Raw genomic sequence first — 14,774 nt, 5'->3', positions numbered from 1 at the left:
ATATGTTCAATTGTAAATGTTATGGGGCATTAATAATTGAATGTATTTAACACAATTATCCCCTTCAATTTCATTGTATCATTATTATGTGAAATCTATGATACTTACTGTCTTCTCAACTGCATCTAAAACAGAGAACGGTTCAATAATTCATATGCTATAAAATAGATAAAAATATTTTTTAATAATGAAAAACCATGTTTTATCAAAAGCAACGCTTAATAATATCTCATATCAAAGCAAGGCTGATTTTCAGTGACATGCATGTTTCATAAGGTTTCACAGTTGTGTCCCCACTTTTTGTCAACACCGTCAGACATTTATTAAAATGTAATAAAATCAGGGAATATCAGGGGCAGCTGTCACTCTTGCCACAGTCCTCTGCAGAGTGCATCAGTGTCAAACAGGCTCTGTTTTATAGTTTTAGGACATTTTAAATCCTAATGTTAATATTTCCTGTGATATGTCAACACCATCTTCCAATTTCTGAGGAATTTATTTGAAATATTTATTCTCCTGAAGCAGGTTCCATTAGCATCTAGCATCAACAGAAAAATAAATAAAAAAAGGCATGAGCTGTTTTGTGAAAGAAATGCCAAATTTGTCAACACCGTCAGATTTTGTGTTCCAATGATATATCAAAATACTTAAATGTGACTCTTTATAAACAATAATACAATTGTTTTAATACAGTAATGGATTGATTCAATGTATTTGATAGTTAAAATGACTATAAATTCAGGTTTTCGTCACCACCGTCATATTTTGATAATATTTCATTATATTTTATATTAGTCGTGGATCTGTTGGTCACGTGTGAAAGTGTAACATGAGAATGTTTTCTGAAATGTTAAAAACATCTTGATTGCTGTTCAAGGTCAAATTGAAATTACATTACACAGTCCAAGGCAAAAAGCACATTTTGATTGATTCAACCTCCCAACTTTTCTCTTTTTTAAAGCATAGCTCAGTAGCTTAGTACATAGGAGATACATAAATGTAGTTAAGTTGTCATTTTTAACCATTTTAAGTAATCAACCCAACAGAAATGTGTAATTCAGACAGCTTTAAGGCATTCCATTTTTCAGCTGCTTTATAAAAATAAATAAATAAAATAATTAAAATAAAAGTCTTCTCAGTGTGTTCGTTCCTCCGGATCACCAGGTGGCGCTCAAGGCAACGTAACGTTTGTCTCTCTATTCATGTGCTTAACTTCCTGTCCATGTGGTGCGTGTGTGAAGAGTGGATGCTTACACTTTTTTAATTCGGATTAAACTGATTTACACATTTGACACGTCTTCGATAGTTGAGTCGGATCACAGATCAACATGGGCCCGGTAAGTTAATATGTAATACGCAAACGAAAGCGCGAGCGAGTTTAATATCTCCAGCTTCTGTTAGCCATGTTTCTCTGCTTCACTTACATTTAAACGAGTGTCTCGAGACTCAATAACCGTTGTTTTTATGTATTAGCCAAAACTTTGGCGTATCAATACTAGTCTAACCTTTACTGTATATCATACTGTACTAGTGTAATCCCTACAGTATTATCAAACTACACTTTTCAACACGTTATTGTTTCCTTATGCTAACTAGTTTTAGCTCTAATATCATAGTATACTAGCATAAACCCCCGGTGTGTCATATATAACATGCTAGTCATATATCATATGCTAATAGTTAACCTCTCATTGTTTGTGGTATTTTTAACTTTTGACCGAAAGCAATAAGTATTTCAGTCATACTACCTTTAATCTGAACACCGTATATTTCTATATAAAGTAACTCATTTTATAGTCGTTTTCAGTTATTGCCATGTTTAAATTAAAAGTATTTCTAATCTAATGATTTGATGTGAACTCTCTGGTGGAAAATGGCAATGAAAATCACATTTTGGCATATGATATTATGCAACATTCATATAAAGATGTTATGTCTATAATTGTAGCATGCATTATTTAGCTGTGCTTTTATGCGTCTTTCACTCAAGGCTTCCAAAAGGAACAAGAAAAAGAAGCCTAGCTTCAGAAAATTACTAAAAACCAGTAATCTGAAGCTAGAAAACAAGCTGAAGAATCGTCAGTTTAAGCAACAGAGCTCAGTTAAGAAACAACGCAAAGAACAGAGGAAACTTCGGCAAGCCATTGCAGATGTCTCCCATAAGACCCTCAAACCCCTGGAGCGCTATAAGAAGAAACCAGGTGAGAGAAACCGTTTCATATGACTATCTCTCGTGCTGTGTATTAGGATGGTTTTGTAATGTTGATGTATCATAACAGAAGGGGAAGAAGAGGAGGATGAGGAGGAGTTCCTGGAGTCTCTGCCTGTAGACATGATGGATGAGGATGACCTCGAACACATCAAAGCCATGGCAAAGAAAGCTTCCTTTCTGACTCGAGACATCTCATCCTAGTAAGCAGCAGCACACTTGACATTTATCTATACACAGTCATCTGCTGATATTGTGATCGTTTTTCATCCTCTTTTCTTTTGTAGCGCTCAAGCACATGCCAAAAAGCGCAAGTCCGAGCAGCCGGTGGAGAAGTATGAGAAGATGCCCAGGAAGATGCAGCAGGAGGAAGAGAAGGAACTCATTCATCTGCTGCCCATCAAAGACAAGAGCGGCCTGATCCCTCAGACCATGGAGAAACCCGGTGTGTGTTATCACAGGACTTTCAGTGAATGCTGAGGAGGATTTGGGATTAACTGTCTGATTGTTTCCTCTAGTTGTGCCGAAGGCAGAGGAAGAGGAGGAACCAATCGACCAGGATGAGTTCATAAAAGGTTGGTGTGGGTTTGAATGCAACCTTGAAATTTCTTTAATCTCAAGAGTGTGTTTAAGAAAGTGCGGTAGTAGTTTTGTTGCCATGTAATCTTTTAGGAGAATTGTCCATTTGACGCAAAATATTTAAGCTTTTTAGTTAATATTTTGATAATTTAGCAACACATTTGCATGTTGATGGTTCTCTGATGTCAGTTATTGGTTACATGACATGCAGGTAAACTGATAATTTTTTTTATTATTTTAAAATGATTTGTTTTTGTTCTACATTTTTATGATTTTACTTATTATTAACTACCATTCCATTTTTACCCATAACACTTCTGCTCAGCAAAGTGCATTAAATCGGTCAAAAGACATTTATAATGTCACAAAAGATCTCTGTTTCAAACAAATGCTGAAATTTCTATTCAATGAAGAATCCTGAAAAATCTACAAAAATATCAACATTTTATCACATATCGACGTTTTCAACATTGATAGTAATAACAAATGTTTCTTGAGCAGCAAATTTCTGGAGGATCGTGTGACAGTGAAGACTGATCACAGGAATAAATTACATTTTAATATGTTCAAATAGAAAACCTTTATTTTAAATTGTAATATTATTACTGTTTTATTTTTTAATAATTAAATGCAGCCTTGGTGAGCAGATAAGATTAAATAAACATTTACAAATCATAATCTTAAAGAGTATGAGCCATTTTAAATATACTTCTGTAGATATTAAACTTATTTCTTTAATTATTCTCAATGTGCTTTTTGATGCTATATTTTATCAGAGGAGGAACCCGAGAGCGTTCCATTGTTAACTCCTCAGGAGCAACTGGAGCTTCGCGCCGAGAGACTGACGGAGAAGAGACTGCGCATCGCAAGTCTGTCGTCTGCAATACTGGCAGATCCACATGTCAATGTAAGACAGATCTTCTGGATTTCATCTGTATTGTCGTCACATGTATGATGACGTTCCTCTTCGTGTGTTTCAGATCAAGAGGCTGAAGGAGCTGAGGGCCATGCTGATGGAGACGGACCCGTGTGTCGCCGTCACGGTCAGAAAGCTAGTCATGGTGTCCCTCCTGGAGGTGTTTAAGGACATTGTGCCGTCATATCGAATCCGACCGCTGACAGAAGAGGAGAAAGCCGCAAAGGTGCAGTGCCCCACTGTTAAATTTGATTTCCCTTCACCTTTGTGCATAAGAATTCAGTGCACTATGAAAATATGTTGGCTTCAGCTTTAATCCAAAACAGTTTTTCTTGAAACTGAGCTGCAAGAACAAGCCAGAAATGCTTGGATTTCTGATGGACGACACAATAAATACATTTCACGTTTCTGGAGAACATTTTGAGCTCCCACGTGGCCTTAAAAAGTCATAAAACGAAAAATATTTCAAATTATGGTTTTAGGAGATCTTAAATTTGGAGAAGGAAAAAATTAATTGCAAAAAAAGGAAATTATTAATAATTGAATTGCGATGATTTAATGAAGTAAATGTGACCGCAGCACTATTGCAAGTCAATGAATATAGCAAACTAGTGCTGATGAATTATATTCTTTACTTTATGGTGTTTATATTGTAGTTGGTTGGAAGAATGCATATTTTTTTATCTCTTTCTGAGTGAGCAGCTAGAAATTTTAATGCGTAGACATTTCAAAATAAGAGTCCCGCTGTATTTTGGCCTTGTTTATAATTAAATGTCCCACATTGTCCGTCAAATGCTTTTTCTGGTTATTATTGATATTTTTGGGTGCACAATAAACTCTATTTAGCATTTAGTTCAAGCTTCTTCCTGGGCTGCTATTATTGAATCCTATTATATTTTTATATAGAAATTATAATAGTTTTTTGTCTGTCTTTAAACAAATTATTATTGAATGGGCAAAATCCAATATCAATCAATCTCTAATATGTATGTATTGATATATTACACTACATATACTAACATCAATGCATATGTATATTAAATTATTATTAATAATTTTACATTTGCAGTTACCGTTTTGCAAGAATCTGACAAGTTGTTTTTTTGGAGATTGATTGGATTTGTTATACAGTATTACATTTATTTGTGCATGTCTTAAAAGTCTTCAATATGATTTTAAAAACTGCAGATACCCTGGATGATAAAGCAGAATAGACTCTAATTCTTGGAGTAAAATATGGGTGAATCTGCTAGATTATATGCTGTGTCTTTGTATTAGAATTGGACTGAAGTTTTATATTTAAAAGGTTATGATTATTTCAGTCTGAGAAGGCAGTGTTTGCATACAAAAAAGCACAGCAAAAAAACAGTGAGAGTGAAAAATGCTCATCAGAAGTTAACTCTTTGGATACGTAGACCCAAAAGAAAATGACAATATTGAAAAGCAAGAAATAAATGTATCATATGACCCATTTAAGCATTTTCTTCTCCAGGTGAAAAAAGAGACGCTGCAGCTGAGGGAGTTTGAGGAGGGTCTCGTCAGCCAGTATAAGTTTTATTTGGAAGATCTGGAACAGACAGTCAAAGGTACATCAAGTGCTCTGTGCTCTTACCTTCCCATCAGCCCATTCGTTCTCATCATGACCATCTGATCTGATGCTGTTTCAGACTGGAAGCAGAAGAAGCAGAAGAGAAGTCAAGCCGTGTCTCTTCAGAGTTATAAAGGTCTTGCTGAAGTGGCCATCAGGTGCATCTGTGATCTCCTGGTAGCTCTGCCACACTTCAATTTCCACAACAACATCATAGTCACGGTGGTGCCTCTGATGAGCAACTCTGTCAGGAAGGTCAGTCTGCTAGCCATAATTGCTGGAAAGACTCAACATTTGGAGATTTGCTCATCATTTAGATGTTGTCATTTTGTGCTCAGGTGTCTGAGATGTGTTGTGAAGCCATCAGCAAACTGCTGAAGCAGGATAAACTGGGTCAGGCCTCATTAGCGGTGGTGAAGGTCATCTCAGGCATGGTCAAGGGCAGGAGCTACAACGTCAAACCTGAGGTACAACCATCATACTGTGTTGAGGAGCTCTTAATCTGTCAATGATGAACAGAACAAACAGACAAAATGTACATGACAAACGTTCATTACAGAGAATTATTTAATTGAAATGGGCAGTTTGCTTTTTAAAACTTGTAAACAGTTTTGGCTTTTCTTTCAGTTAAAGAACATTGTCAGGTTTTGACTTGTTCTATTTTATTTATTTATTATTTTTTGGTTAGTGTCATTATTATTAGTAGTAGTATTTTTTATTGCTTTTTATTATGTAGTTAAATATAATAAAATGTATTTTAATACATATTTAAATCATATGTTATAGAGTTCTTATTAACATACATTTATTATTAATCTTAATTCATAAGTTCATAATAATTTTAGTTAAAATGTTAGTAACTTTTTGTAATTTAATTTCAGTTAAACCAAATGAAAATTAGATGACTTGGAAACTAGCTAAAAATATTATATTTTATTTTTATTAATTTCTATTATTTTATTTAAATTGTATTAATTTTTTAAGTATTTATTTGAAGTAAATGTTTTTCATGGTTTTAGGTTTTGTTAGCTTTGTTAACGCTGGTCTAGAGTTTTGAATTTGCAACACATATATATATATATATATATATATATATATATATATATATATATATATATATATATATTAAAGGAAAAAACAGAAAAGTAAAGTTTACTGTAGTACAGAGAAGTTACGCTTCTGATGAATTCTGATTTTATTGGCTCACGTCAAACAAACTGTGATTTTAGCCATGCGTTAAGTTGTGATGATTTATAGCATTTATATATTTTTACTGGTGTTTTGTGCTGTGAATGCACAGGTGCTCAACTGTCTTCTTTGTCTGAGAATAAAAGAAGTGGAAATGAAGAAAGACACAGAAGATACTGCGCCAAAAAAGAAGTTCATGTCCTTCAAGGAGAAGCGGACAAATTTGTCCAGGATGCAGCGGAAGGTTTGAACTGGGCTGAATGTTATTTCACACAAATGTCATAATTTGAAGTTGTGCAGTGATATTAGTCAGTGTTCACTGGGCACATGCTTTGTGTATATATACACTACCTTTCAAAAGTTAGGGGTCAATAAGTAAGTTAAAGTTAGCTGTTAATCATTACAACATCTGTTTCCTCAAAGTAGGTTTAATGAAATCATCTTTATATGAAGAATTTTCTGAAATGCTTATTTATGAGTAAATTAATGCAAAATACACTTCTGCTGGAAAACTGTGCACTTATACACATTATTTTTTCTGTATTGTGACCTTGATCAAACCTTCTTGTCCTTAACAGTGGAAGAAAGCAGAGGAGAAGCTACAGAAAGAGCTGCTAGAAACTGAGGCCTCAGACAACAAGGAGAAGAAAATTAAATTGGTGAGTCTTACTACAGTAGATGAGAGCTTGTTCCATCTCATTTATGAATGTGCTATCGCAGGACTTTATGGAAATGTATATTCACTTTCGCCCATCGTTTGATTCCAGCACACAGAGACGCTGAACATCGTGTTCCTCACCTACTTCAGAATACTGAAGAAAGCTCGGAAGTCCATCTTACTGCCCTCCGTTTTAGAAGGTCTTGCAAAGTAAGCTCCACCTGTTATAAAGCGTTCTGGTCGGTATTCCTCTGTGTTCTTGATTAACGTGGTTCAAACTGTTTCCTGCAGGTTTGCTCATTTGATAAACTTGGAGTTCTTTGATGATTTGTTGACGGTGCTGTACGGCCTCATCACATCGGGTGTAAGTGTTTCTACCAGGAGCGCCTGCTTCACGTCACATTTCACGCATTAACATCTCAGCGTTTTCCTTTTCTCAGGACCTGACGTATCGCGAGAGCCTTCACTGCATCCTCACATCCTTCCACATCCTCTCGGGACAAGGTCAGTGCCGCCACAGCTCTGGTTTCGCAAAAACATCTCGCCCTCGCTGAGCTAAAATACATCTCTGTTTGCAACAGGTGATGTCCTCAACATCGACCCTTTGAAATTCTACAACCACTTATACAAAACGCTGCTGACGCTGCACGCAGGTGAGATCTCCAGAGTCTCTTTGTTCTGCACATGCAGTGACACTGGGTTATTTAATATGAGCGAGAATCATCAGTCACTTACACACTGTGGTGTCCCGGACATTTATTTCTAAGAATTAGATTCACAAATCCAACTGCGAGACCCATTTGATAGATTATCAGGGTTTCTGAAAAGGTCTTAATTTACCCTTCCACAAATTAAAGCCTTAAATCAGAGAGGAAAGTTTTAAATTGGTAATCATGGCATTAAATGTTACACGCACAGCAAAAAAGCTTCCTCTTCCTCAGTATTTTGCCTTGTTTTCCAATACAAATATCTAAAGAATTATTGATTTATTTACTGTATATTACACTGCTGCCGAAGAGATCTAATATAAATATGTGATTTATTTCCCAGCTCTTTACCTTCACAGACATAATCGGCTGTTTTTGTAACTTGGGTGTTTTTAAAATTAACTTGTAAGTTTAAGTGCAATAAGACATGAAAGAGAACTTGGTTTACTACATGCATGCCGTGTGGCAGCCGCTTTCCGAGCACGTGCTTCGGATGTGTGCGTTCAGAAAACCGTATATCGGAAGTCTAAACTAAAATGGTTTAAAACGCATGATTTCTGCGCAATAGATGTGATAATCAAAACCAAACAGATATTTTTTAGCAGAGTATCTGAGGTAGGAGCTATAAAGGCACTTTCCTATTCTGAAAAGGGGGGCGGGAAACAGCAGCTCATTTGTATTTAAAGAGACGTGCACAAAAACAGCGCGTTTCTGCTTCCGCTCAAAATAGGCATTTTTAAAATGATATAATGATCTGTGGGGTATTTTGAGCTGAAACTTGACAGGCACATTTCTGGGGACACCTGAGACTTATATTACATATTGTAAAAAGGGGCATAATAAGCCTCCCGGAAGATAGTTTCACTTGATGTAAAATGTAGAAATGAAGGCCTGGTTTCACAGACAGGGCTTAGACTAAGCCAGGATTAGGCCGTAGCTCAATTAGGACGTTTAAGTAATTTTCCTTAACATGCCTTAGAAATGGATAGTAATGAAATGAAATAGCTCAGGCTTCTGTATATCTTGTGTTCTGAGAAACTGACCAAAACGTTTTGCTTAAAACAAGACTTCTAATGTAATTTTTCTTCTCAAGTAAATGTAACTTGATTTAAAGATCTTTAGAGATTTGCATATAATAAGACAAAATAAGTCAAAACGACTGAGGAAGAACATCATGAAGGTCCTAAGTTTACCTTCATAAAAACTGCAGAATCACTGGACTATTATTGAACATAAAATTCACAAATGTCATTAGCTGTTTCCGTCCATGTGTTCTTACGCTAGTTTTGGGATTTCACATAAGAACACTGGATGGAAACACTATGATGTGAAGAAAATCTAAATATGCACATAAAAAATGTATATGCTCAAATGAGGCAGATGTTTTTTTAATTATATGTGAATGTAGGCATAATCTGTTGGCAAAAAAAAAAAAAAAGACTAAAATAGTGTTTTCTTGACTTGCAGCTTTGCAGAATATTTTTTTTATAATGCAGTTGACTAATCTCTGCATACTGTCTAAAATATTGTTTTAGTCACTCTGAAATGACTGAGCCAAAGTCTGTGGAAGCTTGTTTCCTTTATTTCTTTATTCCGTGGTGGACACAAAAAATAAAAACGGAATTTTGAGATTTAAACTCACAATTCTGAGCGTTTATCTCACAATTCTAAGAACCCATTAGAATTGTGAGAGGAATAGTCATAATGTTTATTAATTTTTTTTAAATGTCATTAAAATGATTTGATATAATTGCTTCCCAGACTTGTTTTGCATGATTGCATTTGTTGCCGTGTTTCATCTGTGCAAGTAAATATTATGTAGGAAATGTTTGATGACTGCTTCTCTGCATCAGTTTCTCAGGAAGTGAAGGTTTTGTTTTCTTGAACGCATCAGACGGGATTCGTGAATGTTTTATGCAATATTCCAATTTTTCATACAAATGTTTGGGATGGAAATGACTGTTGTGTTGAATGGGCTGCAGGAGGAAGGAACGAGGACACGACGATCGTGCTGCAGTGTCTGGACATCATGCTGACCAAACGCAGGAAGCAGGTGACTCTGCAGAGGGCGCAGGGCTTCCTGAAGAGACTGAGCACGCTCAGTCTGCACCTGCTGCCTGACTCCAGTGTGGGCATCCTGGCGGCCAACAGGGCGCTGATGAATGTGAGCCAGTGCTGCTGCTGCTCCTTCTTTTTTGTGCTTTCTGAGCTGGATGTATAAGTTATTTGTGTGTGTGGCTTTTGTGTAGACCTTCCCTAAGTGTGACATCCTGCTGGATAATGAAATGCAGGGCAGTGGTGTGTATCTGCCAGAGCTGGATGTGCCCGAGTACTGCAACCCTCAGAACACGTCACTGTGGGAGCTTCACTTCCTGAAGGTATCATTCACTCAATCACTGACAATCAGATTAAAACACATTATATTATAATTAAATTGAAAATTGACACATTTTATTACTACAGTCAGAAATAATGTAAAATACTGGTAAATAAAATGAAACATTTATTTTCTCTCACACCTCAATTCTTCAAATTTAATGGTATTCAGAACAGGTATGCAAAAAATATAATAATACAAGTATAAAACAAACATAAATTATAGTGGCAAGCCTAAATACATTTATTTGAAGCAAAACTGAATACAAGGTTGTGTGGAAAATGCACTATACAAAAAAAACTCCCACGTTTTGCATGCTTGATGTTAAAAAAAAACAAAATATACTTCAGAAAATATGGCGTATGATTGGTAGACTAAGTGCATAATTCAAAATATAGATACCCTAATGAACTATCATTAGTCAAAAACACTCCCAGAAATAAATACTCCTTTTCAGTTTTACATGAGTTCAAGTACAAAAGTACTACATTTTCCTGGTTATTGTTTTGAGTCCGACAGGAACATTTCAGTGACTGGAGATTAGCTTTCACCAAATCATTGAATCAGTGAGTTATTCACTCTTGAACGAATGCCATCAGTCCAGTTCATGAATCCTTCAGTCTGATTTGTGAACTAATTATTGCATCTCAGAGCAGGTGTTGAATTTATTTATTTTTTCATTTCAAATTAAAATGGAACAATGTTGTTTTTTTTTTTTTTTTTTTATGTAGTGGAGTTAAAGGTGCAGTGATATGCTTTGAAGTGTGGTAAAGTATCTCAAAAAAAAAAAAACTTGTATAAACAAACAAAATGCATTATGGTCCATGATTTGCTGCTTGTAGTAGGTGATAATTAAATTAAATTTAAAACTACATTAATTCAACAATGTGCTCTTAAAATATTATAGCTCAAATAAACATTGTCAAACAACTAGTCCGTTGCATTCCTAATTCAAAAAGCAGCAACTGTTTTCAAATTATATGGATTTATTTGGTGTATCGGGGTCATTATTGGTCAAATTAAAACCATAAAAAAATTTAAGTATTAAATTGAAATAAAAAAACTTAAAAATGTAAAACTACTATTAAAGTGAAAATATCAAATTCTAAATATCAACAGTATATCAGTTATACTTGAGTACCACAGGTTGTAATCTGTGCTGTTCTTTCAGAGACACTATCACCCTATGGTGAAGAAGTTTGCAGCTCATCTGATGAAAGGCGCCCCTAGTGAAGGGTCAGGGGCTCTTAGCATGGAGCTCAGCAGAAGGTACAGAGACAATCGCCTCTCTTTCAGTGGTTCATTTTGATGAAGATGACTGACGATTTTTCATTGTATTTCTCAGGACTCCAGTGCAGCTGTTTGAAGACTACAGTGTTAAAGACATGACCTTCAACCCTCCTGTTGCAGGACCTCCCTCAAAGAAAAAGGTCTTCTTTCAAACTTGATCCTGGAGGGCCGGTGTCCTGCAGAGTTTAGCTCCAGCTTGCCTCAACACACCTGCCTGGAAGCTTCTAGTATATCTAGTAAGAGCTTGATTAGCAGCTTCAGGTGTGTTTGATTAGGGTTGGAGCTAAACTCTGCAGAACACCGGCCCTCCAGGACTGAACTTGGTGACCCCTGCTTTAAATAGTTCTGTCATGTAGTTTTATCATCTAAATATTTATTCCTCTTGTGTTGCAGGAACATTTCACAATTGGTGATGCGTTTTTAGATTCTGAGCTGAAGACGCTGATTGATGCTGCTCTTCAAAACCAGAGCGAGCAGACGAGTCTAGACTTCACATCACAACACACACAGCAGGAAACATGAATGACTAAATTAAGAGCTGAAAAGCTGTTTTGTATCCGTTTGTGTAAAATAACTGCTCCAAGAGACCAGCAGAAGCTTTGAGTTTATCATGGGCACTGATGAAAAAGTAGCCATTTCACCAAACGTGGATTTTCAACACCATTTATTGATGAATGTGGTTGATTCAGTGGTTTCAAGTAAACAAATATTGACGATACATTCCTATAGAGCTTTGTGTGTGCGCTGAAAACCATCACTAGTAGAAAGTTCAACATGTTTTAAACTCCAAACAGACAGAAGTTCTTAATGAACTAGAATAACAGCATTGTGTCACACTAAACACTTGCTTGTTTGAAACAAAGCGATGGGAAATATACAAAGATATTAAAGGATAAAATACACTTCAATGGCACCTACATTCACTTAAATGTCAAAATATTTAATATATTTGAAGACTAAAAATCTAAATTACAAAAATACAAACATTATACAGTACGAACAGGCTGGAGGAACATTCATGCCCTTACAAATAAATTAATGCAGATTTCATAATTATGTACTCTCATATGTACACATCTGGAAAAGTACAGCCAACCTGGGCTATAACATTTAATAAATTATGAAAGATTTCACTTCAAGAAAGAAAACAAAGGAAGGAAAGCAGGTCTGCTTTAGGTGATTCAACTGCTATGCAGCGAGTTTAGAAATCACATGAATATATTATAGCAAAATGTTATTTAACACGGTCATATGGGACACATACCTCTTAATGTATTGACTTTAAACTCAAATATTCCAAAACAAGCACTACAGTGCCAGTGAAGATCTCAAGCTCTTCATAAATGCAAGAAAAAAATATTTTTGAAATATTTGCACTGCAAAGGGGCAAATTAAAATAAAAAATGTCGAGCTGTAATAAAATAAATAAATCGGTAACATACTTAAAACAACATTTAAAAGTGACGTTTCTTCAAACGATTCATGGCAGTTTACAGAAAGGTACCGCTTTTTTTTGCTGTTGGTCATTAAAATGCAGTGCAGGGCGTGTGCAATGAATTAGCTGCTAAAATACGCAGAACAAATCTGCCTTGCATCTTTCTAAACATCTTGTGCGCATTTGCTGTGAACTCTAAACAAATCACGCCATATTTACATTCATAAAAGTAATCAAAGTTTGGAAGTCAATTTTGCTTCTAAAAAACACAAAAGGATAGTGTTACATTAATGTGCTGGGAGCATTATGCTGCTTGATTTCATTTCAGCAAACCCAAAAAAGGGATGGAAATAAAGTATTAAAAAAGCTTTCAAAACAACTGAACTTCAAGGTAAATGTGCAAAACCACATTGTTAAAAAAGGAAAAGAACTGTAGAAATGAGGAGAAACTGCCTTCATCTGACATCAGATAACATGCTGAAGTGACTGAGCCCATCAGCAAGCCCAACTCACCCAGCCTGCCGTGTTCTGCACGGGACGAGCTCAAGCGGCCATCAGGCTGGTCGAGAGTAGTGAACACTACAGGTGCTGCTCTGGGTCTGGACTCATTTCTGCAGCTTCCAGTTCCACAGCAGCGGGAGGGTCCAGGGGGACGGGACAGGGGTGCGATCGCTCTGAGAACCCAAGCGTCCCTCGGCCAGCCGGGCCTTCAGCCCCATCGACAGAGACCCTGAGAAGAGACACACGATGGGAACATTCACAACGAGCCTGAATTTTATTTCTGACAAAGAGGGAATGCGTTTGTAGAGTGTTTCATTACCGTTGAATCTTAATTAAAAAAAAGTCTTCAATATTTTTATTACATGGTAACTTGGTAAGATTTTTAAATTTTCTTAAAAAAATCTCTGAGCAAGGTTGCATTTATTTGATAAAAAATACGGTAAAAACGGTAATATTGTGAAATGTTATAATTTAAAATAAGTGTTTTCTGTTTGAATATATTTCAAAATGTAATTAATTCCTGTGATGCAAAGCTGAATTTTCAGCATCATTACTCCAGACCTCAGGTTCAGTTGACGAATGAAAGTGATGTTGACTGTGGCCCTCTGGCCCCGTATGAAACTCAGTGTTGAAACTAGAAATCTGGGCGTTCTATTTGATCATAACTTAAAATTTGATAAACAGATCAACGCTGTTGTAAAATCATGTTTTTATCATCTCCGTCAACTTTCTAAAGTAAAACCATTTTTATCACAGAGTAATTTCCAAACGGTGATCCATGCTATTGTAACAACTTGCCTAGATTATTGCAATTCACTTTACTACGGTGTTTCTCAGTCTTCTCTCTCCCGTCTACAGCTAGTGCAAAATGCAACTGCTAGACTTCTTTCTGGTACCCGCAAGTATGAGCCAGTAAGTAACCCCTATCTTATCGGCATTGCACTGGCTACCCATCAAATATAGAATTGATTTTAAAATTCTTCTATTTGTGTATAAAGCCCGAATCTCTACAATAGTCTAGCTCTTCATATCAGACTAGCCCCCTCTATTTCTGCTTTCAGTCTGCTCTAAAGTCATATCTCTTCTCTCTAGCTTTCAGTACCCCTTGATTATTGGTTGAATTGTTTTGTTAGTGCTGTGTCAGCTGTTTGGACTCTCATTCTGACGGCACCCATTCACTGCAGAGAATCTGTTTGTGAGCAAGTGATGTAATGCTACATTTCTCCAAATCTGTTCCAATTCACAAAATCATATTGCATGGATGAGTACATTTTCATCAAATTTTCATTTCTGGACAGCAGTTGAATGTGTCCAAGTAAGCAATCT

General features: G+C 36.0%; 2 protein-coding genes across 3 annotated transcripts in view; one reads left to right on the top strand and one right to left on the bottom strand.

Moving 5' to 3' along the window:
- Positions 1 to 1,173: 1,173 nt before the first annotated feature.
- On the top strand, positions 1,174 to 12,649 carry LOC306857804 (nucleolar complex protein 3 homolog). Its single transcript, XM_079397969.1, has 21 exons — positions 1,174 to 1,337; positions 1,991 to 2,201; positions 2,280 to 2,412; positions 2,497 to 2,654; positions 2,728 to 2,784; positions 3,565 to 3,695; positions 3,769 to 3,930; positions 5,197 to 5,290; positions 5,372 to 5,547; positions 5,631 to 5,759; positions 6,593 to 6,724; positions 7,059 to 7,139; positions 7,248 to 7,348; positions 7,430 to 7,502; positions 7,579 to 7,642; positions 7,720 to 7,791; positions 9,828 to 10,009; positions 10,095 to 10,223; positions 11,394 to 11,491; positions 11,568 to 11,652; positions 11,906 to 12,649. Exons 1-21 carry the CDS (start codon positions 1,329 to 1,331, stop codon positions 12,032 to 12,034), a joined length of 2,406 nt encoding a protein of 801 aa, XP_079254095.1. The 5' UTR covers positions 1,174 to 1,328; the 3' UTR covers positions 12,035 to 12,649.
- The window catches only part of LOC306857802 (1-phosphatidylinositol 4,5-bisphosphate phosphodiesterase epsilon-1-like), an 88,666-nt gene continuing 86,052 nt past the window's right edge, over positions 12,161 to 14,774 (bottom strand). For both annotated transcript variants that reach the window (XM_079397966.1, XM_079397967.1), the window contains exon 33: positions 12,161 to 13,677. The gene's annotated coding sequence lies outside the window, so the exon portion shown is untranslated. The remainder of the gene's footprint in view (positions 13,678 to 14,774) is intronic.

Source organism: Barbus barbus (assembly GCF_936440315.1).
Source record: "Barbus barbus genome assembly, chromosome: 38".
In the NCBI taxonomy this organism is placed as follows: domain Eukaryota; kingdom Metazoa; phylum Chordata; class Actinopteri; order Cypriniformes; family Cyprinidae; genus Barbus; species Barbus barbus.
This window is presented reverse-complemented; position numbering and strand designations above follow the sequence as displayed.

Coding starts and splice junctions, on each gene's coding strand:
- LOC306857804 (XM_079397969.1), top strand. Junction 3,931..5,196: donor AAGAGGAGAAAGCCGCAAAG/GTGCAGTGCCCC, acceptor TTTCTTCTCCAG/GTGAAAAAAGAGACGCTGCA. Junction 5,760..6,592: donor GCTACAACGTCAAACCTGAG/GTACAACCATCA, acceptor GTGAATGCACAG/GTGCTCAACTGTCTTCTTTG.